The sequence below is a fragment of the Cavia porcellus genome, unplaced genomic scaffold, assembly GCF_034190915.1.
Source record: "Cavia porcellus strain 051 isolate PalLab524CR breed Dunkin Hartley unplaced genomic scaffold, mCavPor4.1 scaffold_25, whole genome shotgun sequence".
NCBI classification, from domain to species: domain Eukaryota; kingdom Metazoa; phylum Chordata; class Mammalia; order Rodentia; family Caviidae; genus Cavia; species Cavia porcellus.
This window is the reverse complement of record NW_026947508.1, coordinates 53833198-53859510: the sequence shown is the minus strand read 5'-3', so window position 1 is coordinate 53859510 and position 26313 is coordinate 53833198. Positions and strand designations below refer to the sequence as shown.

General features: G+C 39.2%; 1 protein-coding gene across 11 annotated transcripts in view; it reads right to left on the bottom strand.

Annotated features, from left to right (window-relative positions):
• The window catches only part of Fggy (FGGY carbohydrate kinase domain containing), a 511054-nt gene that overhangs the window by 427149 nt on the left and 57592 nt on the right, over positions 1-26313 (bottom strand). For 10 of the 11 annotated variants that reach the window (XM_063236600.1, XM_013146222.3, XM_003464041.5 and 7 more), the window contains 2 exons: positions 25073-25184; positions 17890-18041 (listed from right to left, as the gene is read on the bottom strand). In XM_063236600.1, coding sequence (XP_063092670.1) covers positions 17890-18041; positions 25073-25184 — 264 coding nt within the window. Of the gene's footprint in view, positions 1-17889; positions 18042-25072; positions 25185-26313 lie in introns of those variants that run through there. The other variant, XM_063236606.1, reaches the window with a different exon arrangement.

Below are 26313 nucleotides of genomic sequence, written 5' to 3'. Positions count from 1 at the left end.
CTTTGCTTCTCAACCACCATGAAGTAAAGCAGTTTCTTCAACCCCAGTATCCACTTTATATACAACCTTGCCATTGGCTTAAGAGCAAGTTGGGCCAACCAAACACAGAAAAAACCTCTAAAACTGTGAGCCAAAATAAACTTTACCCTTTTTTTAAAGCTGACTTACTTTGTGAATGTTTTTACAGTAATGGAAAGCTGAGTAACATATCTTTTTATTATTATTTCAGGTTAACGAAAGTTCTTTTAAAATTGTTTTAGTTTAAAGTAAGAGTAGTTTTCTTTAATTAGGGATTATTTTGGAAACCTCTGAGTTGAATTTGAATGTATGCTAATATCTTCCAAAGTAAAGTAATATTCACAGACAGCTGTTCTGGTCAGTTGACTTAAAGGTATTTATTTCCCAATATTCACTTTTGAACATTCTTTATTAATGAACATTTCTGACTTAAATCTAACCAAAAATGACAGTATTGGTCTGTGTACATTTTAATTAGATAATGTTAAGCTCAAATGCAAACAAATAAAATACTTAAGGTACTAAAAATATTACATGTGTTCTCTCCTCCAGTTTTTACCACTTAAAACATTGTGAATTCCTTTTCCCTTCACTGTTGAACTATTTAACTATCAAGAGCAAAGTATATGAAAAATATGCCTCTCCACCTTTTTTTTTACAAAAATCAACTTCTTTTAATCATTGTCATCATTTGAAAATACAATGATACCACTAGTACTTTATACTTTATGTTTTAGTATAATATTCATATACTGATATAATACTTATATAATGATACCATACTTTGTATTCTGACATAATATTGCCATCATCCCTACTTTATATAACTGAGAAACTAAGGACCACAGTGAAGTGAACTGCTCAATCCTGCAGGCAGTAGCTGGAGTATGATACGGGAGAAACCCTGGCCACTTGAACCCCAAACACAAACTTCCACAACACTATGTTATTACTACTTCCCAGAACATGGGAGGAGTTCCATAAATACTGGCACAGTGATTCACCCTTTTTGTCAGGTCCATGGGTTGTCCCTGACCCCCAGCTAAAGCCAGACCACATGGCCTCATGCCAGACAACTACAGGAGTCTTCTCTCTGGTTTCTATCTCTGTCCCATCTCTCTGAGGGTCACATAACTACAGTGCTGAAGAAGCCTTCAGGGTCACATCCATATGGGTCCCCAAATGCCAAAACACAGACCGGTGTTAGTCCACTATCAAAATTTTTCTTTCACCAGTAGTCACGTAATAATAGTAAAAATAATGATAAAAAATATAAGGTCCTAATTACTAATAAGATCGGGAATAATTAATTGGCACAAAAAAAGATCTTATTTGCTAATTGCTTGCTTTGCTTTACTTGGATAAACACCAATACATGGCACATATATCATTACTGGGGACATGTTTCATGCCCTGTAGCAAAGCCATAAAGGGAAACAAGCCAGGTAGGACAGAGTCACTTACTTAGTTCCACAATCCCTATGAAACTTGGCTCTGCATTTCTGAGACAGAAGACAATGACTACTGCTAAGCACACTTAGGAGCCCACTGAGGAAGTTTCTGGGGACCCTGTCTCTGCAGGGTCAAAAACACATTGGTCTTGCAGAAACACTAAAGTATTTCATCATCTGACCAACAGAGTGCCTACAGCTCAGGGTGCAAGGATAAGCTTGAAAGGTGGTCCTAGTTGCACAAGTATTTCTAGAGCACCTGCACTCAGAAAAAGTGAGGCACTAGCTCAGCCACTTACACCTTACTAACCACATATACTTAAGGGCAGTACAAAGGAGAAGAGAAGTCTGGTTTTTTAAGCAGCAACTACAATGTGCTGACACATAAGCAAAAGTTCATATGCCTGAATTAGTGGAGATAAATTTATACCTGATCTAGCCTCAAATCTGATTCTCTAACTTTGGGCATCTAAACCCTAGATTCTTTAGTAAATTTTTGTTCTAGAGTTCTTATTTAAATTTAGGTAAGTATCTAACTGCCCTGTACCCCTACATGTAAGAAGAAGGAGAATATCCCTACCCAACAGGTCAAACTACCCGCTTCTAGCTGGCTCTTCACCTCTGATCTCCAGTACAGAGTAAAGTGGCAGAGGTGACAGCTCAATAAATAGCTGATCTCACTGAGACAAGACCAACTTCCAGAAGAGTTTCATTCCGGGCCTGAAGTATACCCTGTCACAGAGACAGCCACTAGAGATAGGCTCAGAAGGGTGAGGGTTAGACACAGTTACCTTGAGATCCCTTGAGAATCAAATTTTCCTGTAAGGTCCAATGAAAATAAATGTAATCCATTTTGAAGCACATAAATTTTTTAACCACAAAAATATGAAGCAAAGTATAGTACAGTACAGGATAAAGAGAGAGACATTAACCTTGCTTGAGGCCACTTTTGGCATGGAGGCTAGGAAGGTGGATGGAAAGGATGTTACTGTTGGCAGCAAAGTCCCACTCTATAAGAACATTGAGGAGCTCTCCTTCAGGAGTTTCCTTTCTTGTTTCTTAGCTGCAGGGCCAATTTTGACAAACAAACAAAAAATCTACCTAATGGCACTTGTATTTCTGTGCCCTGCATAATCCTCTGGAAATGAGAGACCACATTTTTACTCATCAGTTCAACATTCTGTTCACTAGTTATATTGAAGTGATCCTTCTCAGAGAAATCTGGGCACTCATTCCATTTTTTCCATAGTGGATTTTATTACATTACTGCCAATCTCCTCCTCGTCTTTCTCTTCCTCAGTGGAATGCTCCTCAACAAGCACCTTCCACTGCTCACTCTGGAGTTCAGCAAGTTCTGCCATCATCAGTTCCTCCTTACTGTCCTCCACAAGCTCCTCTAAGTCTTTACCATCAATGTCCAGACCCAAACCCTTGCTCACAGACACAACCTTCTCCACTACCTATGCATCAGACACTTCAAAGTCACTTTCAGTGACACACTCTAGTCACAGTTTCCTCCAGGCTGACATCTTCCCAGGACTGTGTCAATACAGTTAATGCAGTGTGGGACATTGAAATGTTTCTTCTAAAACTCTTCAGAGTCAAGGACATCTTTTCAGTGACATTAAAACAGCTAGTGAAAAGCACCTCTGTGCACAGCTTCTTACATTTGCAGATCACTTGCTGGTCCATGGGCTACAAAAGAGGTGTCATGTTTTGGGGAGGAACTTTACATTTATGAAGTCACATTTAGTGTCCTTAGCACCCACAGAGGCTAAAGGTTGTGCTGGGGCACTGCCTATCAGAAAAAGGCACCTTTCAGGTAGCTGTCAGAAAGATATCTCGTAGTGGTAGATGGGAACACTCATGCAGTCATTCCATGAACCACTGCCTTGAACCCAAGCTTTCAAAATGGCCCTCCACATGACAGGCAGTCTTTTCTTACTCATGTTCTGAAAATACTGCACCAGAATTGTGCACCAGTAATGGCATAACCTTCAAATACATGCCTCATTTGCACATAGCGAAAGGGTCAGTCTGTCCTTCACTTTTTCCTTCTGTGTGACACAGGTGCTGTTTGGCATCTTCTTCCAGAAAAGCCATGCTTCATGACAGCTGACCTCTTGATGAGCAACATGTCCTTCTGCTTTGATGAATTCTGGGGATTCCTTCTTGCAGTGGCCTTGTCAGAAGCTTGTAATGTCTTATCACACAGCGGATGCCACTTCTTGTGGAATTTATCAAACCACCCTCTACTGGCTTTAATTTCATTACTTGTTGCACTTGTAGAGAGGTTTTCTTGCAGTAAATCACTGTGCAACTCCCTGGCTTTTTCATAGATCACAGCTTCACTAACACTAACAGCTGCCAGCAGTTTCTCATTCAATCACACTAACAAAAGGTTTATACCTCTTCCAGCACTTGTGTCCACTGCTGGATTAACATCATTACCTCTTTTGTCACATCAGCTCATACGACAGGATCTTTATTTTTCAAAAGAGTCAAGGTTGTCAACTTCACTATTTCACACTGCAGGGCCAGATCAGTCACATGAATGTCATGGTCATACTTTTCTACAATTCAGTGGTTATTCTCCTCAAAATCTTCTTAACATTATTGTTCTGAACTTTTTTGTCACCTTCATGACTGCTCTGCACATTCTCATCACCTTAATTACTGCTCTGCATTTTCTATGGAATCACACTGGACTGAATAATACTGTACAGTACACCTTGTGCTAAAAAGCTCACAAAAAACTTCCACAGCAAGTGTGTGAAAGTCTGTCTGGGACGGCAATCCCAACTGAGGAAACCACAACCTCTTGTCAGAGCATGGCTGCATTCACGTTAGTGTGGGGAAGATGGGAGTGATCATGTTCATTACACAATTCAGAGTTCATGAACAGCAGCAAAGTTATGCCAAATGCTTCTGTTTGTGAAACAGACGCATTTATGAACTAAGGTATTACTGTATGGTGGAGGCGCTCAATACCCTACTATTACAAATAGATCAACCAAAAGAAAAATCAATAGACATATCAGAGTTCAGCTAAACTTCTAAACTCAAGAACTTAGTAAATACATACAGAATGCTCATCCCAACAAGAGAACACACATTCTTTTTGGTAACACATTCTATTTCCTCCAAAGTAGATCACACACTAGTTAATAATGCATGGTTTAAGTATATGTAAAAGAATCAAAACTTTGCCACGTATATTATCAGAACAATAAAACTAGAAATAAATGTCAAAAGAAGTCACAGAAACTAGTCAAATATAGAAATTTAATAATGCACTCTTGAATAATCAATGACTCACAGAAGAAATTAAAGAAGAAATAAGACAATGCCAGGAATTAAGTGATACTGGCAATGCAACATACCAGAATTTATGGGACACAATAAAAGTAGTTTTCCAAGCAAGTTTAAAGCTATGAATGGTCACATTAGAAAAACAGAATGAAGCCAAATACATAACCTAACAACACACCTCAAGGTCCTATAACAATCAATCTCCCTAATGAACACAAAAGCAAAAATCCTCAACAAGATACTGGCAAATAGAATAAAGTGAATCATTAAAAAAAATTATACACCATGAGCAAATATCCTTCATAACAGGGATGCAAAGATGGTGTGACATATGAAAGTCAATATATACAATCCATCATATGAACAAAAGGACAAAAATCACATAATCAGATTCAACATAATCTCAATAAAAATACCAATGGCATTTCTCAAAAATCTAGATAAAACAATCATAAAATTTATATGGAACCAAGAGACCCAGAATAGCAAAAACAATCTTCAACAACAAAAGCAAAGCAGAAAGCATCACAATCCCAGATTTTAAGTTATACTACAAAGCTACTATGATTAAAATGGACGGTACTGACAGCAAGACAGGCACAAAGAGAAGAAGCAGAAACAAACCAGGCACACTTATTTATTTTTTCACATAGGGTCCAAAAACATACACAGAAGAAGGTAAGCTTCTGTAACAAAAGTTGCTGAGAAAACTGGAGAATCACATGTAGAAAAGTGAGTCTAGACTCCCATATCTAACCACATACTAAGCGAGGGTCAAAATGGATCAAAGATCTAAATGTTAAAACAGAAACATCTAATCTTCTGAAAGAAAAAATAGGTAAAACTCTTGCAGACATGGCCATAAACAAGGACTTTCTAAACAGAATTCCAGTTGCACAGGAAATAGTATCAAGTATCAAAAACATACAGTATCAAATTGAGAAGCTTCTACATAATGAAAGAAACAACCAAAACCTAAATAAGGGGAAAACCATTTCTGCCAGCTATTGCTCAGACAGAGGACTAACATCAAAAATACATAAAGAACTCGAGAAAATCAGACACCTCTCTCAAATAAAAGACTGAATCGAAAATTAGGCAACCAAAATAAGTAAGACACTTCTTAGAAGAGAAAGTACAAGTTGCCAAGAGATACATTTAAAAAAATGTTCAACATTACTGGTAATTAGAGAAATACAAATTAAAACAACACTGAGACACTATTTTATCCCAGAAAGGATGGTCATCATCAAGAAATCAAATAACAAATGCTTGCAAAGATTTGAGGAAAAAATAAATTCTCTACACTGTTGGTATGAAGGTAAAAAAGTACAACTACTATGAAAATCAGTGTAGAGATTCCTCAAAAGATTAATAATAGAAATTACATTTGACTCAGCTATTCTCCTTCTAGATTTCTTCCCAAAAGAATTAAAGACATCATATCACAAGTATACATGCATACCAATGCATACAGCAGAATAATTTATAATAGCTAAATCTTAGCAAGGGTCTATATATCCATCAACAGATGAAAAGATTTTAAAATGTGGTTATTTAGACACCATGAGGTACTAATCTGCCATAAAGAAAGATAAAATTGAGGCACCTGTAGGTTATGGTATTTAATTTGAGATCAAAATATTAAGTAAAATTAATCAGACACACAAGGTTAAATATTATATAGTTTCTCTTATATTAGAAACTGAAAAAATATATGTACAGAGGGAGAAGATAAATGAAAGTAGTAAAATCTTTTTTTAAGTAGATGAAAGAACAAGAGATGGAGGGAGAGTTTGGAAGGGGAAGGAAAAAAGACTCAAAAAAAATTTTAAATTGAAGGTGGATTAAATGATTAATAGAACTTTTGCAAATGGGAAGAGGACCAAGAGTTGGAAGAAGCAGTGAGAGAAAGGAGGGATAGGGGATAAATCAACAAAAGAGAGAGAGAGAAAACTAAAAATTAAAATGCATTATGTACATGTACCAATTCCTCACAATAATTACATTCATTATGTACTGCAACCCTTGCACTAATAAAAACATATATATGTACACTAATAAAATATATATATTGGATTGCTATCAGGGATCTGAATTATAAACAATGAGAACAGGATCACTCTCTACTTAGGTTGCTCATCTGTGAAGTACACAGTTATACCTTGCCTGATAAAGAGTGGAGTTTGATCAGCTAGCCTTTTTAAATCCATTTCTTATTGTCAGAAAAGCTGGGTTTACAGTAGAATGTACACTTACAAGACAAGGCCAGACAAGTTCTAGCACCACACAAAACAAAAGCAAAACTAAAATATCAAACAAAAATAACCTTAGAATTTTTTAGGAGAAACTCCAGAGTTGTATTCCAACATAAGCAAAGGTAACAGAGTAACAATCTACTTAATTTTCTCCAACTTCAGCTTCTTCATCTGCAGCGAAAGTTATAACATTCTGCTAGCTGGATCAGTATAGCAATTGAATGTGGTAACTGTGTTAGCTTTCCGTCACTTGCTGTGAAAAAAAATACCTGATTTAAATCAATTTAAAAGAGGAAAGGTTTATTTTGGCTCATATTTTTAGCTTCCAGTCCATAATTGGTTGCTTCCATTGCTATTAGTCCAAAGTGAGGCAAAACATTCTGAAAGAGAGGCTTGGTGGAAGAAGCTGCTCATCTCATCATGGCAGCTAGGAAGCAGACTGAAAAAGAAAGAGCCGGAGAGGAAGGTGCTAAGGACAAGATATATCCTGCAAAGTTACCCCAACTACACCACTTCTTCCCACTGGGTCTCACCTAATCTCCCATGCAGCCATGACCTTGTCAGTGGTTAGCCCTCTGATAAGATTAGCACCTCTGTGATCCAATCCTCTCTACACCCTACCTCCAAACACTGCTGCACTGAGGATCAAGTCTTCAATATATGACTGCTTGGGGGATACTTCACATTTAAACCTCGACAGACTTAAAAAACACATAATACACAATGAATAAAGCCTCGTACAGTATTACTCATGTCTGTAGACAGCCATAAAACAGGGTCAACCTGTTAACTAAAATTAATTATATATCTCATAAAGGTAAAGCTCTGTCATGCCTTCAAACTGCCTTCACAATTTTAAGAAGTTCCAGCTTCAGATGGATTGATGGGTGCACAGAGGTACAGACAGATGGACTTACAAGTGGTAAAGCAGGACAACTAAAATATACTGGTTCTGAGTGATGCCAAACTCTCTCAGCTTTTCTGTATGTTTGAAATTTTAACATAAAATCTCAGAGGAAAGTGGCTTTATGCCTCTTGCTCAGTCTTAGAGTCAAGAGATCCCTCAGATAATAGCAAATGTGGACCCTCCTTCCCTCTCCCTCATAGACACAGTGCTTTATATGTAGTTACCAAGAAAAAAGTTTTTTTTCACTGAATAAATTAGTATAACTCTATATAGCAAAACACTTATTCTCATAGTGACAATAAGAGGGGAGAAAAGGAAAGTTAAAACAAACACAGGGATTCAGAGGAACAGAGTTTACCCCTCCAGAAGAATCCTGTTTGAATCTTTTAGTACAGGCCTGCTGCTTCCCTTGTCTTCCCTACTATTAACCCAGGACCTCTCAGTTTCCATGGTAACAGTCCTCATGTTGAGTTACACTATATCATACAACATTCCCTGTTAGTGTCTTTCCTGAAGACAGTGTTTTCCTTCAATTTAGCCACTGTGAGAAGAGTTTTATCTGCTTTTTTAAAAATCTAATGCCATGTGGGTATTAAAGTCAGGTAACTTAGCAATCTTGCTCTCACTTGTCTGGTTACACTGAAAACTACAAGCAGCTGATGTCCCTGCACAGCAAGTAGGAAGACTGGTAGCAAGCTAGCTGTGCATGTATCAGGGTACGATAGTCACATGTCCAGAAGTCTGACTCCTGGCTGACCAGGAGACCTGAGCTTATCCAGTAAATATTTACTGGGATGGTCATCAGTGCTAACACCACAACTGGCTTTAGGGATATAATAGCAAGCTAGGGATGCACAAATTTGGTCCCTGCACATACAAGACTAAGAATACAATGACCCAATGAAAAACAACCATGACATCACAGGAAAACAAAGCCACACTTGTTAGACTTACAGACAAGTCATTTCCTCTCTGAGGCTTTTTATTTTTATCAACAAAATGTGAAAATTAGTAATATTTACCTCTCAAGGCCATGACATACATGAAATGAAACAAATACTGTATATGTACAAGTCAACCATAAGCCATAAAGAAATACAAAATATTAATATTATATAATGAAGAATATAAACAAAATCAGCTGATGTAGTAGCTGGCATTTGTTGTATGGTACTAGATATCAGATGAGCACTTTTTCCCTAGTCTGCATTTTAAAATTACTTCATTAGACCATAAAACTAAAAGAATACAGTATGCACTTGACATAAATCCAATACTGAGATGAGGATGACAAGGAAGGGATTCATGATCTAGTCACAGGACGGTGGGCACCAGCAGAAGCCTAGGTACAAGCAGCCCACCCTAGAGGAAGTCTGCAGCAGATGCCCAGATACCAGCTGGCAGGACTGGTCGTGTTTCTCAAAGGCTGCAGGAACCTGTCCCAGCAGAGGCTTGCATAAATGCGGTAAACAGAGGCTTTGTAAGAGATGAGACTTGGATTCTACTGGAGACAAAGAGAGCAATTATAAAAAGAGGCATCCACTGCAGGAGGGCAAAGACACAAAGGAGCGGCTTGAGGAGTCCTACCTCTGCCTATAGCCCTCACTTTCACCCTACTCCAAAATAAGCTGTGAGGACAGTAACACAACTGCCGCAAAGGATGGGTGTGGGGAAGAAAAGGAGAGAGAATGTGCTAAGCCTCTTTTCCACAAGGGAAAAGGAAAGGCACAGGACCTTTATTTTCAAATAGAGTAATTAGACAGGCACATCCAAAAATGGCATATAGATGGTTTAATAAGTTCATCCCTCAAAGTATTTACCAAATTATTAATGCTAGATGCTAAACAGTGCCCTAGACACTAGGGATCCCCAAGTAAACAAGATGTAATGTCATGTAAGCTTCCAGAATAGAGAAAAGCAGAGATGCCACTAGAGACAGAGGGCAGGAGCTTACTTAACACTGGATAAGGAAGGCTTCCTGGAGGAGGTGCAAGTGGAGTCTTGAGAAATCAGTATATAGTTCCCAGGTGGAGAAAGAAACTACATAATTTTGTCAGGCAGAAATAAAGCAAAGACTTAGCAATGTGAAGAGATTATGGGTATGGAACTGTTAAGAGTCATTAAGAAACTCATAGTCTGGAAATTCTTTCCAATGCTCTAGGTGTTTGTTATAGGAAAAGTAATAATGGATTCCTTAAACAACAGTCTAGACCCTGGGCCTTAATTTAAATTGGGGAGCTGCAGAGGGCAACCCCTGCTCAGTTGTGGCCAGCTCCTTGTGGCCCTGCTACTGCCAGAGAAGCAGAAAATATAGACTTTTACTAAAACATTTTAGCTTAATAAACACTGAATAAATGATGGGAACTAATTCAAAAATGCTTATTTTGTTTCTCCAAATGCCGCATGTGAGCTTTGGCCCTGGTGGATAGACGAACATGTGCCATTTAAGAACAGGGAATAAGGGGCAATGGTTAGAGCCCAGGAGCTGTTCTCAGGCTGGACTTGGTCAGGATCCTGGCTTTCCCACTCAATTCAGGCAGCACTGGTAAAGCTGTTCAACCCTTCAGAGTGCTAGTTTCCTCATGTATATTATGAGGCTTTTATCTTTCACCTTGGCATCTCCAAAGCTTGTCATACAGGACAGGTGGTCAAATGAAAACATGAACCCACCGCTCGTTGCCACAGCCTCAGACCCTCCTGAAACTATCACCTACAAATATTTTGCTGACCTGGTTCATGCAGAGCCTGACAAGCACCTTATAGTAGAATGAAGTCTTGATGGGCCCATATTTTAGAAATAAAACATCAAAGTTCAAACCCCAGCCTTGCTGCTTACTAGCCAAGTGATCTGAGAAGCTAAAGTCTCTGTGCCTGCTTCCTCACCTGTAAAACTGAGTAATTATTCCATAAGGTAGTCATGAGGATTGCATGAGTTAACCTGTAAAAACCTTGCAAAGGCACTAGAGAATGAGATCACGTATATTTGAGCTGCTGTTTGTGCTCTCATCGTTTGGTCAATCTGCATCTTCCTCTTCTAGCTGAAATGCTGTCTGGACCCCCTCAGGAAACTGTACAGGAGGTGGCCAGGAAGGAACAGAGCCATTATATGGCTGGTGACATGGGTTTGCTTCCCTACAGTGATATTGTGAATAATTCTAACTTTTCTGAATTTCAGTTTTCAATCTGCAAATAGTTAATATCTGCCCCACCAGGGAAGCGTAAAATACAGTAATTTGGGGATCTGAGTCCCTAGTGAATTTGAAGGGGGCAGCAAATCAGGGTGCTCCACACTCAGTGCCGCTGCATGGTGTGGGCATGAACTGCAGGTGTGGATGAACGGCTGAAGGCTCTTGCCTACTACGTACTGTCTGCGAATGTCTCTGACAACTGCATGTAATTTCTGGAGGCTTCTTGAGCTTTTAGTTAAACAGAAAACATACACTAACTCCATATAGATATTCTACCATTTGAAATTTTCTTTACCAACAGCGTATTAACTGAAATGTCAGTAAAAGAAAAACATCTTAAACACATTGGGAACAAAAATTAAACTATCTGAGTATCTCTAACACAAATATCTCACTGAATTACAATAATTCCACAGGGCAACAGCATTATTTTCATCTTATAATCTACACACAAAGACTGAGAGAAGTTGATTTAGCTTGTGTGAGGTCCCGACAAACGGGGAGTGGCAAAGAAAGATTTGAATATAGTATATCTACTTTAAACCCTATAGTGTCTTGTTGGTGGTGTAATAAAACTATTATATCTCCTAAAGCTGCTCAGTATCTTGTATTAGTTGAAATTTTAAGCCAGACTGAGAAAGGGTATAGTTTCTACCATATTGGCATTTTTACATGACATTTCAAAAAAAGGAATTTATTTGTCTTTTAGAGAAAAAATGTTATATCATGAAGAATAAAAGAATAAGACCAGACACAGTATTCAGAACAGACTGGACACATCTCTTCTTTTACAGAGGACTAGAAGAACCAGGCTTTCTGACCCTGAATTGGGGTTTCTTTTCAGCAGGAGCTACAGCAAAACACACAACTGACACCTTTCCATCTAGGCAGCTAACACCCAGGATGCTCCAAAGACTACACACACACACCAAGGAAGCTGCATTGCAACCAAACAAGCAGAGGAACACAGACTGGGAGGAGGGAGTGCAGAAAGGATGCTTCTTCTTTTCTGCTGACAAAGGCAAAAGGAGGAAATGAGTTAAAAGTCAGATTGGAATGTCTCCAGGCAGCCTCTGCAAGCCTATTAATTATCTTGCATTAACACTGAGCTATCAGAATCAGCATCAGCCTGTTGACTTTCATGACCTTCCTCAGTCTGTACCTTGTTACCCCTCAATGTTTCATGTTTATAAAGATAGGCAAATCCAGCTGCTCCATCCTGACTAAACTTAAATTTACATTTGGCCTTCATTAAGATGAGAGTCAGAAACACTGAGACCAAATGGAAAAGCCAGACTGCTGGGGGTTATGAAAAATTCAAATGGCATTTTTCCTTTTATCTGCCAATTCTTATTAAGGAGATGTACCTAAACCTGAAACACATAAAATTTACATGTAAAGAACACGATTAAAATTCTATATTGTAAGAGGAGAACCCAAGTGACCTTGCCCAAGAGCTATAGTGGTCCAAACAGCCTCAACATCCGGCTGGTATTAGCCCTAGAAGATTTCTGGGATTCATCTCCTGTCCATTGTGCAGTGCCAATTCAGGTCTCACTAGCTCTCACATGGAGTGCTACTTCAATCCCCTCACTGGGTCAAATTACTCATAATGTAGTGTTAAGCAGCTACTCTAGGGTAGCCATGACAAAATGCATATGATCTCTATTGGCTTACAGATTACAATAACTGGAGGGAATAACATTATAAACCATCATACAAACTGACATTAAAACATATGAAAGACACAATGCAGTAAAATTAAGAGTACCATTACAGTTTATATCTATATATCCCTCTAAAGCTTCCTGCGATAATCATAGGCAGGACCTCTGCAAGGTGGCTATGTAGGGAAAGGGTATCAGTGGTAAAAATAATAAGAGCCTCATTATGTTTTATTAAAGAAATTAATAGAAAATCTTACTAGAAGCAACTTTTACCTCTGCAGTTAGACTCAGCAATTAGAAAGACAAAGGGTAAAGAAAGAGAGAGAAACCAGACCTGGAAAGGTACCAGGTAACACAACTAACCTTAGAGTTTATCAGGAAGAGTTGACAGATAAAGCACAGATAAAGCTAGAAGCATGAAAGACCAGGGTAACCAGTTCCCTTTACCTAACTCTAATAAAATCCAAAGGAGACAAGGAGTCACTACCTTAAAATTCTTACTTAGCATATAAAAAGAAAAACTATACCTTTATATGTATAAGCATATTCTCACTCTGGAGTAACTGTATTACTGCACCAGATGCACACATATACCTTGACTTACTAGCTCTAACTGCCTTTCTATAAGCCTCCCTCCCAATTTTCCTGTCTCAAAAGGACAGGAAGGAAACAAATGACCAGAAAGAATGCAGGCAAGGTGCCCAGGTTAGAGATGAAGATAGCCAGAGAGACAATCAGATGTTGACAAGTTCCAGGTGCCCATATGGGGAAGGGTTGCTAATTTTAATGAAAGGACCAGAAACAAGGGCTAGGGTTATCTTCCTTTCCAATGCCCCCTACTCTTTGGGATAGCTACGTCTTCTCCTTCCCTTCCCTCTTTTTGAATAAATTATCTTCTTTTATGTTAAACTTCCCTCTTTCAGTTTGTTACTGATGCTGAGCTTTCAATCCCAGTTAGCTGCTTGTTCCAGCAGAGCAGCAGTGTGGAACTCCCCACCAACAACTGTGTTCCAGCTGACTTGCTCTTGGGAGTGGAGCCTGGTAGAAAGAAGCCATCACTGTAGACAGGACCCAAAAGGTTGTATCTGCCCTCCAAACTCCTGCCGGTCCTTTCTGCCTCCAAACCACCCTCAGCTGAGCAACACTGTGCCATGTGCCTGTGTCATACCATCCTGTTTACAGTCAGCCAAATACGGGCTGAAACAAGAGCCAAAATAAACCTTTGCCCCTTTTAGTTATGGGCATCAGGTATTTTGCCTCAACAATGAGAAAAGATGTCTAAGACAAGTGAAATGATAAGAGACATCTGATTCACCTCTAGGCCAAGAAAGACTTTGCTAAGGAAAAGTCAGTAAAGCTGAGATCTAAATGATGTGGAAGAATCAACTACAGGCAGAGAAAAGGATAATCTGAGCAGGAAGAACACCACCACCACACCAGCAAACTTTTCTCTACAGGTCCAGGTAATATATATTTTCTCCCTTACAGAAAATAAAGCTTCTGTCTCAGCTTCTCAGCTCTGTCACTGTAATGCAAAAACAGCCATAGACAATGCAGAAAGGAATGAGTGTGGCTGTGTTCCAATAAAACATTCCACTAAAAATTTAACTTCATATAATTTCACAAGTCAAATGCATTCTTTTATATTCTTCAACCTTTGAACCATTCTTGGCTCCCTAGCCAGCCAGGCACAGGCAGTAATCCAGGCCATAGTTTGCTGACCCCTAGATAAGAGTCCCAGTGGCGAGCAACTGGTTGTTCTTGAGGAAGTCTGACTGGATCCCTGTTGATGGATTAGAGTGAGCAATTTGGTGAGCGACATTTATTAAAGGGAAGGGGGGGGTAAAAAAAACAGATTACATACCATTTTCTGAGTCCACTCAATAGTTCTGATTTTATTCTAGGAGCAATGCAAAGCTACTACCAACAGAGTGAGAAAACTGGTTGTCTACATACACCCTTTATTCTAATCTCTGCATCCCTGGCAATGTTACCTAAGATATTTGCACCTCACTTAAAAACCATCAGCCAATCTCCATCACCAAATAAGCCCTTAAAAACTGAACCTAAACCGGGCATGGTGGCAAATACCTATAATCCCAGTACTCCGGAGGCTGTGGCAGCAGGTTCACCTTGAGTTCAAGGCCAGCCTGGACTAAACAATGAATTCAACGACACCCTGAAACACATGGCAAGTCCATCTCAAAAAAAAAAAAAAGAAAAAAAAAAACCACCCTGAACTACTTACCTGACCTCACCACCCACTCACCCAAGGCTCCAACTCTTCCCTGAGACTTGCCCACAATATCATAATTATGCCACAGATTCTCTCTGGAGCATTCTTCAAGTCTTCTCCACTAGGTAATCCTCAATTCCTATCATGAGGCTTATATCACATAGCTTCCTCCCAAGAACCAAGTTATTTTCTCCCAAACCACTGAGCATATTTCTGTATTACTATATAGGCTGTATCTTCTAATGACTGCTTCTTCCCACGCTGTTCCTCACACCCTCCTTCCATTGCACTCAGAAAACTCTGTGTCCCTCTAGGGTAGAGCATGAGTCCTTTTTGTCTCTACAAGTCTGAAGTCTGTCACAATTGCTAGCTCAGAGAGGGGCTCAGTTAGGATCTAGAAAGTAAGGAGTGAATAAAGAGTAAAAACTGACAGTCCAGTGAATTCAGAACACAGTGCCTCATGTTCCTATTCCAAATATGCATCTAAGAAGCTCTACTGAAGCCATCTAACTTACCTGCATCCCATAACCTCACAAAAAGAAGGTACATTCATGACTCTCCACAACTGAATGCTTTTCCTCAGGGTACAAGAGCAGAGATTTTAAAAGTGTTTATATAAATCCTCAGGCCAGCAATATCAGCATCACTTGGCAACTTGTTAGAAATGAAAGACCTCAAATTTTCAGTCCCTGCCACAGGCAGGGGTGCTGAGTCAGATTGTTCGGCTTAATGAGATCTCCAGGTGACATATTTGTACAGTAAAGTTTGGAAACACTGTAAGCCATCTCTGGTAGGCTTTAAGAAGATATTAATACTTAGCTTTAATTTTGAATTTGCAATCATGCTAAAATCAAAGGAATTCTCAGCAAGAATTCCTCCTGTGCATGTTTACCAAAAAACTCCAAACCAGATCTGAAGCTCACTCTCAGGTAGCTAAAGAAGTGTAGTGATAATGTTTAGAATCTTCAGAAAATTCTGAAATGAAATTGATTTTTTAAAATAAATTAATAGAAGATTCTCTTAAGAGTTCACAAACACTGCCATGTAATCTAGAAATATTTCCTATGAGTTTTATGCAGTGCACACTGATCTCAAGTGCAAGGTGATAAGCAGTAGCACAGTTCTTACAGGATGTCGTGTAGACACCCTGAGACATATGGCCAAGTTGGGCACATAGCCTGGGCTCAGTCCACTCTGATATGAAACCACAAGCACCTGCCCAATTCTCCTTGTCTAACTCATAGAATTCTTCTTTCTGTGTTACATACAACCCACTTCTTCTTTTGGAATAAGTTTAGATCACCTCTGCAGAAAACTAGTACTGTTCCTGGTCCTATCCCAAAGAGCATGTTTCACAGAGATTTTAGTACTGCATGACACAGTGGCATGACCTGGAGTGGGACCCAATACAGATGACTTCAGCTGTGGCTACACATAACTGGAAGTCAGGCATCCTCTCAGCCTCGGCTCACCACGCTACCTACCAGGAAAGCTTGGTAGGATTTAAAAAAAAAAATCAATGGATAAAACACACAGCAGAGTGCAGAGAAGCACAGAGATAGCTATACTTGGACTGGTGTTTCAGTGGGTATGTGGATCAGATTTTCAAACTGACCTAACCCAACTGTCTTACTATATGGATGGAAAGAGTTTGGGTCCTGATATGTCTTGCCCAGGAAGGCACAGAATTGTTGACTGAGTCAGATTTATAAAACCCTTGACTTCAAAAAACTTTGTTTTCAATCTCAGCAAGCACAGAAGCCTTTCTCTAGATTAAAATTTATAAAAGAGATAACAAGCCAAGCCTTCTTCAATGAACTGAGCTCTCTTTTCTCCCTCACCTCCTTCCCCATGGTAAACATCCTGGGGCAGCTTCTTAAGTAGTCTTGAGCTCCCAACTTCTAAACACAATCTGAAAAAAGGATTACTCTGACCACCTAAAACCTAGTGCCAGTAAATGAATTACATACGCCAAGTCTCACTCCTCAAATGGATTCTCTATTCACCAGACCACCCAGGGCAGTGATGGCAAACCTTCAAAAGCTTTCAGTGATAGCACATATGCCATAGGCTCACCAACAACATTCTAGCCATTTTCAAGTCCCTAAAGTTCCCAAAGGATTTGAACTTTCTCACACATCTATCACTAATAGGAGCCATTAAGTTGACATCACCATTCTCCACACTTCATAAAGGAGCCTGACATCTGGAGGAGAACCACCCACAAGTGCCCTGACCAGTGATTCCCACATCACCAAGGACAGAGAGAGAGAGACCCTAAAATGTCAAGAGGCCCAGGGATTAATAAAGTGGGGCTAAAACTGACACAGAAAGAAGGTTCCAGGCAGAAGATCTGGACTTAAATACCTGTTCTGCCACTTCCCAACTATGATGGTAATTAACCTCTCTGACCTTCAGCAGAGTACTAGATATTAAAGAGAACTGATTTTGCTATCAGCTATTCTTAGGTTCAAATCTTGGCTGTGTTACATATTTGTGTCACTTTGGGTGAATTGGTGTAATCTATTAAGTTTTAGGTTATTGTCTAAACAAAGGTAAACCTAGATGAGAGGGAAAGAGAGAGACTGAGAGAGACACAGAGACACAGACAGAGAGACAGAGAGGATCTGTTTAATAGGATGGTTGTTAGGATTCAAAGAGATAACACGTAAAATAATTAACAGAGAGCCAGGTATGATGGACATGAAAATACGAGTGATTCAGCTGTACCTAGTCAACAAGATGGGATCAACCTTCTACATAGAGGTGCTGGGAAAAAGCAAATATCACAGACTTCCACAGCAAAGGAACCCTCTGTTGTCAGTGTCCTCCCCACAGCCCTGTGCACTCACCTCTTTTAGCCACAGGAGCTTTGGGGCCTGCATTTCCACAGACATCATGCCCCCCACGTACTGGAGGACGCTGTGCTTGGTCCCATTAATCCTTTGGACTTGACTGATCGCTCGGTGGTCCAGCCACATGATGATGTTTCGGTGGAAATCTCCTAGCAGAAATGGAAAGAGATGACAGACATGCATTTTTTGACTAAAGATAGATGCCCAGGACAGAACACCGCACAATCTCCTTTAACCTCATGTATCAGGAATGAACAAAATGAAAGGACACCAGCAGGGCCCTGACTATACCACAACCCAAATCCCTCACTTCCCGTCAGCCATTTATTTCTGCCCACACCTCAGGGCTAACAGTCAACACTAAAACTAGATGAAATCTACCAGTAGATTATACCATCATTCCTTCTCTCTCAATGTGTTTTCTCTTCCTTTCCCATTCTTTCAATTGTAGAAAAATTTTTTCTGGACATACATTGAGAAAAAGAGCCTAAAAGGACACACTATCTTTTAAAAAATTTTCTGTACTTTATCTAGGTGTGGTGGTGCACACCTGTAACACTGGAGGCTGAGGCAAGAGGATTGCCATGAGTTTGAGGCCAGCCTGAGCTATTTAGTGAGTTCAAGACCAGCCTGACCTACATAACAAGACCCTGTCTTAAAATAATTTTTTTAAAGGTATACATTAAATAAGGGCAAACATTTTTATGGCATAATAGTTCTCACAGCTACACAACAAAGTTAGTTCATTTGCTTATATTCCTACTTTTTCTAGTCCATTTATTTAAAGTTAGCCCCTTTAGGGGTTTTCCCATCATTCCACTGACAGACTGCAAGTACTTGAGTTCTAGAATAAGCATACTGTGTGAGACATGCTGACTCTTAACTTACTGTGGGAGATATACGCAGAAAGTTATCAAACTTCTCTCTGTGTCTTTGTCTATATAACAGGGATAACAATACCTGAGATCCTTCATCCTATACTAAATAAAAGGTTTTGCATAGAAAGGATGTTGCAAGCCCCAGGGTAACAATCAGAAGGACAAGAGTTTGAATCAGCTGGAAAAGAAGCACTACCCCTCATATCCTACCCCTTCCATCCCACACCCCACCAAGTACTGTAACTGTGTCCCTCTGTCCTGCCCAGCCTCTGCGACTTCCTCACGCACTGCTGGGCAAGCCATACTCCTTTTACCAGTTCTGACACCTCCTGAGGCACCAAGTGGAGGACAGCAGTGAACACCCCTGGGAGATAGTCACAGAAGAACAACAGGGACCCAGCAGTAACCGAACCAGGCATTTTCATACACTAACTGAGAATGAAATAAATACAACTATACCTTGCTAAGAGGAAATATTGGTGTTGTTTGTTTGTGTGTCTCCCTATGCTATACTTTCACCACCTCACATAATCTTCAAAATAGCACTTTGTTATTAAGAATGTTAAAAGCATCTGTGACAAACAGGCCCTGAGGTTTGACAATAAACTCAATGTCTTACAATTGCCAAATGCATGAAGTGTGCCTTAGCACCTGATCTGCCAACAGCATAAATAAAAGCAACATGAATATGATACTGGTGTGATAGTTTATGACACAATATATACTGTTGTTATTATACTACATACATATGTAGTAAAAGCACAAAAGTCATGTATTTATGAGCAGCGACTACAAAGGGTGTCTGGGGAAAAGGACTAAAGTTACAAACGGTTCTTTTTTATTTAGTTTATTAGTAAGCATGGAACTATATAACATCAACACTTCGTGTGGGGAGCTGGCCCATGTGCACAACACAGTCCCATTCCTTCTTCACCCACTTCCCTTTCCTGTCTCTCCACCTATTTCAAGAAGTCCTGAGAACACAGAGTGAGATCTCAGGTTCATCCTCAATAATAGCTACATAAAGGACTGCTTTGTAACACTTCTATGTCTTTGAAAATAATTTTTAAACTAAAAGAATAAAGGTCAACCTAAGAAAATATCTAAATAAGGAACACATTGCAAAGCAAAAGGCCCTGTCACTTGTTTGTCTCACTGGAAAGATGTCAAGTCCCCCAAATGGCTTTTACATACTTGGAAAATAAGACAAAGTATATGGGATCTTCCACAGACATATTTTAAAAAGCACATTTGTAAGTATCAAAGTGCTTCTACTGCACAACAGAATTGCTATAGGCTCTGGTTCTCAGCTTTTGATACACATGGGACTTGTCTGAATACCTTTAGAAAACACTGCTGTCCAAGTCCTAGCCAGAATCATCAATGAATCAGAAATGTGTATTAGTGGGTATGTGTTGAGGGGGGCAAAATTAATAGTTTATTAAATCTTTCAGAGAAATAATAAATGTAGCAAAATAAAAACACCTTTTGCTATATTTCAACTGCAGTAAAGAGAAGTCAATTAGCTACTGCTACTATAGGATAAAAAAATACAATGAGAATTGTACAGAATCAGTTTACTGTATTTATTATGATTATTAATTGTTTTGTGGGTTTTACTTTTGTTTTGTTTTGGTTTTTGGCAGTACTGGGGACTAAACATAGGGATACATCTCCAGCCCTCTTTTCAGTATTTTTAAATGTCTTTTCAAACATTTAAATATTTTTAAACATCATTCAGTATTTTTCAGACATTCAGTATTTTTAAATGTCATTTCAGACCTGGACAGAAGTATTTTCTAAAGGTACTCACACAAGTCCTATGTGCATCAAAAGCTGAGAACCAGAGCCTATAGCAATTCTGTTGCTAAACTGGCCAGGTGGGACTCAAACTTCAATTCTTCTGCCTCAGTCTCCCTGAGTGCTAGAACTTCAGATATATACCACCACAGCTGGGTTATTCTCATTTTAGGTAAAAACTGAAGAGTCAATCTTTAATTCTCATAGAAAGTCACAAGTAAATGACTCAAATGAAAGCTTATTTTTTAAGCTTTTACTAAACCTGAACTACATTTCTTATACAGTTCTGGGTGCCAGGATATCAAGAATGTACTTCAATCCCTGCCCATAAGAGGAAAAAAGAGTCTATTCGGAGCCCTGACTGCCAGAACAGAGTACCAGGCCTGGGGAAATACAAGAGAAGTTCAGCTGAGCAGGCTAAGTCTGAGGCTATACACAGATCTTCCAGAAGGTGGGAAAGCTTCCATTTAATTCTGGTCAGCCATGGAGGAGGAGTGAAGAAAGGATCATCATAACAGAAAGAGCATGTGAAACAGAACACAAAGCAGAAAAGATCACCTATTTTAGGAGAACCCAAGGCAATCCAGTACAGCAGAATTAAGAGTTAGAAAGTCAGCTTTACCTAATGGTGTATGATTCATCAAGTATCAGTTAAAATTTTGAGTGCCTTACAGGACACATTCTGCTTATACTTGAGGGCAAAAAAAACCTACTATAAACCAGCAAAAATATCAGGAGCAGGCTAGTCCTTAACACCCACCCTTCCCCCAGTTATTATCGTTGCTTCTTTCCCATGCCCCAGAACGACTGGCCAGATGACCTGACAGGAGTTAGGGCAGAGCCTGGAGGCTGCAGAGGTGGAAGCCATAGTGACTGTAGGACTGACCCAGGGCTCTTATTATCTTTAGAACAAGAGAACCAGGCCAGAACAGGCTAGAAAGAGGCTGTTTAGTAATGCTTGGTAGTCTTAAACTACTGTGCTTAATTTGTTCTGGTTTTTAATTTTTCCTTGACCTTTAAAGGTGACAACACTTCCACCAACCTTCTGGGTTTGCTTTAACAGTAATGGGAGTATCTGTCCTCTTTCTGACCTCACTCCCTGCTCCTCACAGTTACTACAGTGGGTCTCTACCATGCAGGTCTTTAAGGAGCCTTTAAATCATCTTTAAAATTCTAATTTCAGCCATTTGCAGACTGCAGGTAGAAAGAAGATCACACCAGGAAGCAAGCCCAATCTGGGAACCAGCACCATGTGCGGGGCACTGCTAGACTGGAACAGCCAGACACAGCCCCCTCCAGCATGCAGGGCTGGCAAACAAAGAATACAAGCACCCCACCTCCACCCCCTGCTATAAGCAACCTGCTTATCTGGAGAAACATAGGCCATGATGATAGCTATGGAGGCAAAATGCAATTGGATGCCTGAGGTGCTTTGGTGTTTCACTAACATTGCAGAGCTAGGGCCAGTGGTCTGATCATGGGTTCAGCAGATAGTACATAGCGTAGCATCTAAAGGGAATCCCCTTTTGAGGGTTGTAGCCATTGTTGATTCCCAGTAGTCTTGTTTTGGAAGTCCTATATCATTTCCATTGTATTTTGGGGTTGGGTTTTATTTTCTTTTGTTTTATGTGGTTATGTCAAATCCAATTGCAGGAGCAGCTATTTCAAAGATCGCAAGATATATTATGGTAGCAGTTTTGGATTTACTGTTGGCTTATTTTGAAATCCTTTTTTGCATTCATTTTTTTTGTTGTTGTTCTTATTGTTTCTATTCTATTCTGTCCTGTTTGATTTTTACTATGTCTGAAGTTATCTGCAGCTATTTAAAAGACATCCATAGGCATTATGATTTTAACTATTGTTGATTTTATAATGTTTTGATGTTCTATAGCTCTTACACTGGTTTGTTTTGATTGGTTTTATTCTGTTTTATCCTCTTTAAAATAAAAAAACTAATTTCACTTTCAAGCCCAATAATCTTATCAGATAAAATCTAATTAATACAATCTGTGAAATGCCAAGGAGACCACAGCTGAAGGCAGCTGATAAATGGGTATATTTTAACATTTTAGGTGAACTAAGATGACTTCAACACTTATAATTAGGATTACAACGTTGCTCTTATTTTAGTAGAGGATTTATCAACAGATGGCAGTCCTACCTGCCATGAAAAATCAAAATGGCATCCAGAGAATGTCTATTAAAGTGGCTTCAATAAGGAACTCTGTTCTTCCACCACCAGTATCTGTTCCTAATATTTTTACCTGTCTGTTTATCTGTAACTGGTGATTCTTCATATATCAGAATTATTAAGGTCATTTTTAAAAATGTCAATGCCTTAGACCATTGATGGTAAATCTGTGACACATGTACTGCAGTGGGCCATTTGTATCATTGAAAGGTCTGAAAGGTTCAGCATCACTGCCTTACACTCATCCCAAGCCAACTGAATACAAATCTTGGGAATCAGACGCATGGATGGCAGTTTTAAAAATGACCTCCAGTTGATACTGATGCACACACAGGTAGAGTTTTTAATCAGACAGTATGGATTCCCATACATATGGGACCCTGAACATCTAAAGTCTCATTCACTTTCTGCTATGCCTAACAGATAATTATTCAACTCTTATTTAAATAAAGCTGACAAAGGAGGCACTGGCAGCTTTCCCAGAGCCTATCGTATGGGGACTGGCTGAGCCAGAGATGGTTCACACATTCAGGGCTAGAGCAAGGCCAGCCCCAAACACATGGGCTGCCAGAAGCAGACTCTGTAAACAAGTTACCCTCTAGCTCAGGGCATATCAACAGGTGTTGGACTATGGTTCTCTTTCCTATTAACTACAGCACACACAGCTCAGAGAATGTTTCACTTTCAGCATTTTCAGCAAAACACAGAGACCTTGCACTTTTGGTCCCATCGCACACTTTCTCCCTTTTTATTTAGTATAAATAAAGACGCAGACCGGGCGGGGTTGTCACTGCCTCTCCATTACAGAGGTCAGATCCACTCAGGCCCAGCTTTCCTTTTATTGTGTGTCTAGTTTTTTCTTACTCTCAGTATACTACTGGCTGTGCAGGTGGCAGCACCACCCTAGAGTACCCGCTCTGCTGAGCAGAGGCTGATCAGCTCCCCACCACCCTCACATCTCTACTCTGATATGGCTTAGGTTGAGGCTGCCTAACCGCTCACCAGAACGAGGCCAAGTATGCCAGCACATGGCCATTGAGGACAAAGACCACTCAGTTCATCTTCAAAGCCCCAACACAGTAAGACGGAGCTTAGCACACAGATGACAGTCATCATTCTCTCTGTGTTCTCACTATTCACCTGCTTGCATACTTTTTTAGTACATGTCACTTACAAAAACCATTATTTTATGCATCAGGTTCATAGGTGTGAATGGAACACATCGTCCCTTAATTTGAAGAATCCACAAATCAATGAAAGAAACTTTCCTGATCTTTAGCTGTCAGGCTCTGATTTCAAAGAGCAAAATTACCATTTCACCATTCCAATTTCCAGAGGGGAAATTGAGACACTCAGAGACTAAGTGACTCATCCCAGTTGTCATGGCCGAGCAACAGGGAACCTAAAACCTGGTTCCTGAATGACTAATTCCCATGTGTCCAGCATGCCCTACTATACCATACCGTGTTCACCAGTGGGAAAGGCACTACGACAGCAGAGTCCACAACTAATAGTTCTGAAACAGAATCTAGCCCAAAATATGTTTATAATGGTTGTCTTAGCAACTGCTGAATGATAATACCTAGAATCAGGCCTCTCCACATGTAATACCTAATTTCCAGTACACCACAGTCTCTACCACCTCCAATGCCTTCCACCTACTACAAAGTAGGATATCAATAGTTTATCATCATGTGTGTGCTGTTCTTTTTCTCAAACTTGGCCCACTTTATTCATTACTGCCTTACTAATACAGAATCTGGGTGTTCAACACTAGTGCTAGTACTATTGGCAGGAAAATCTTTGTGGCACTTCACATTTGAAACAGCTCATTACTGAAGTCATAAGGATAAATTATCAGCACACCACTATTAAGTGTGATTGTCTTGTGATATATAGTCCTGTCTGCCTCCTTCTATTTCTTTTCATTGTAGTACACCCACCCTCTCAAATGAGCATGGATGGTAGCTTCATAAACAAAACAACTTCAAGTACTAATACTCTCTTTCCCAAAGGGAAATAACATAACAGGTTCCAGGTCACAACTACTCATCTAATGACCAAAAGCCCTTTTTCATCAGGCTCTCTACTATACTACTTACCCTTTATAGACCCACGTCCCCTCGCTGACCCAGTCCCCAAAGGCACCAGAGTCATTCATTCCAATTGCACTGCAGCTTTTAACTCCTGTGCCGTAATTAGTAAGTCACATGATCCACTGCTGCACCCAGGCACTTTGAACTCATCACCAAAACTTCCTCAGTCAGTTTCCTACCTTCTACCACCAGGGAAGGGAGACAAAAGGTCCTACCTTCATAGTTCACAGGCAAAGGGCGAAATTGCTTATCCAAGACAACCAGCGAACATGTGGCATCAAACCCAAGTCCTCGAATCCGGCTTAAATCAATCCCTTGAACAACTTTCTGTTTAAAACACAAACAAAAGAAACACAAATTATATAACCAAGCTTTCAATAGCTTGAGACAAGTTACATCTAGAAGGAAATAAATGGTAACGTAGAAAAATTTATCTACAAAAAATCATGTAAAAATTTAGTATCACTAAAAAAGTAAAAGTTTTTACAAATGAATGACAAAGAGACAATCAACTTAATTGAAATTTAAGAAAAGGACATGAAATGTCACTTGACAAAACAAAATAAAATGATCAGAGTATAATGGAAAGATTCCCAACTCATTATAATTAAATAAGTATAAATAAATGTGCACCAATTTTACTTTTTATGTGTGTGTGTTTGAGACAGGCTTTTACTATGCAGTTCAGGCTGGCCTTGAACTCACTTCATAGCCCAGGCTGGCCTCAAAGTCACAGTGATCCCTTGCCTCAGTCTCCCAAGTGTTGGGATTACAGAGGTGCACCTCCATACCTGCTGCCAATTTTGCTTTTTATATTAAAAATATTAAAGATTAACATTATATGTTATATGAACAGTATATATTATATATAACAGTATATATAAAGATTATATTTAAAAATATTAAAGATTAACCACATATACTAGTAGCAAAGAATTGACAAGAGGACCTTCATAAATATTATTCTAATAAGCTAATTGAAAGTAAAAATTTTGAAAATAATTTGAAACTACCTATTAATTATATTAATTATAGACATATATATGTTTTAGCCCATCAATCTTTCACTTGCAGGAATCTCTGTGATCAGTAAATTACAAGTAAGTAAAGTCACATATAGAAGAACAACATCTTTGCTGTGAATATATTTAAAAACTAATTTTTGCCAAATGAATTATGGCACATCTATAAAAGGAAGTATTATTAGAAATTGAACAAAGCCATATGACAAATTGGGAAGTACTTTTTATTAAAATTCTCAAATGTGTGTTTAAAACAGTCAAAAATACAGAAAAAGTAACTTCAGCTCCCAGTGGTTTGTCTGGGGAATTTTATCAAGTTTGTGAGGAATAAACAGTACCACTCTTATATGACAAAGGAGGAAATACTTTGCAATATATATGATATGACCAGCATGACTCTAGTATCAACAATCTAGACATTTAAATAAAGGATA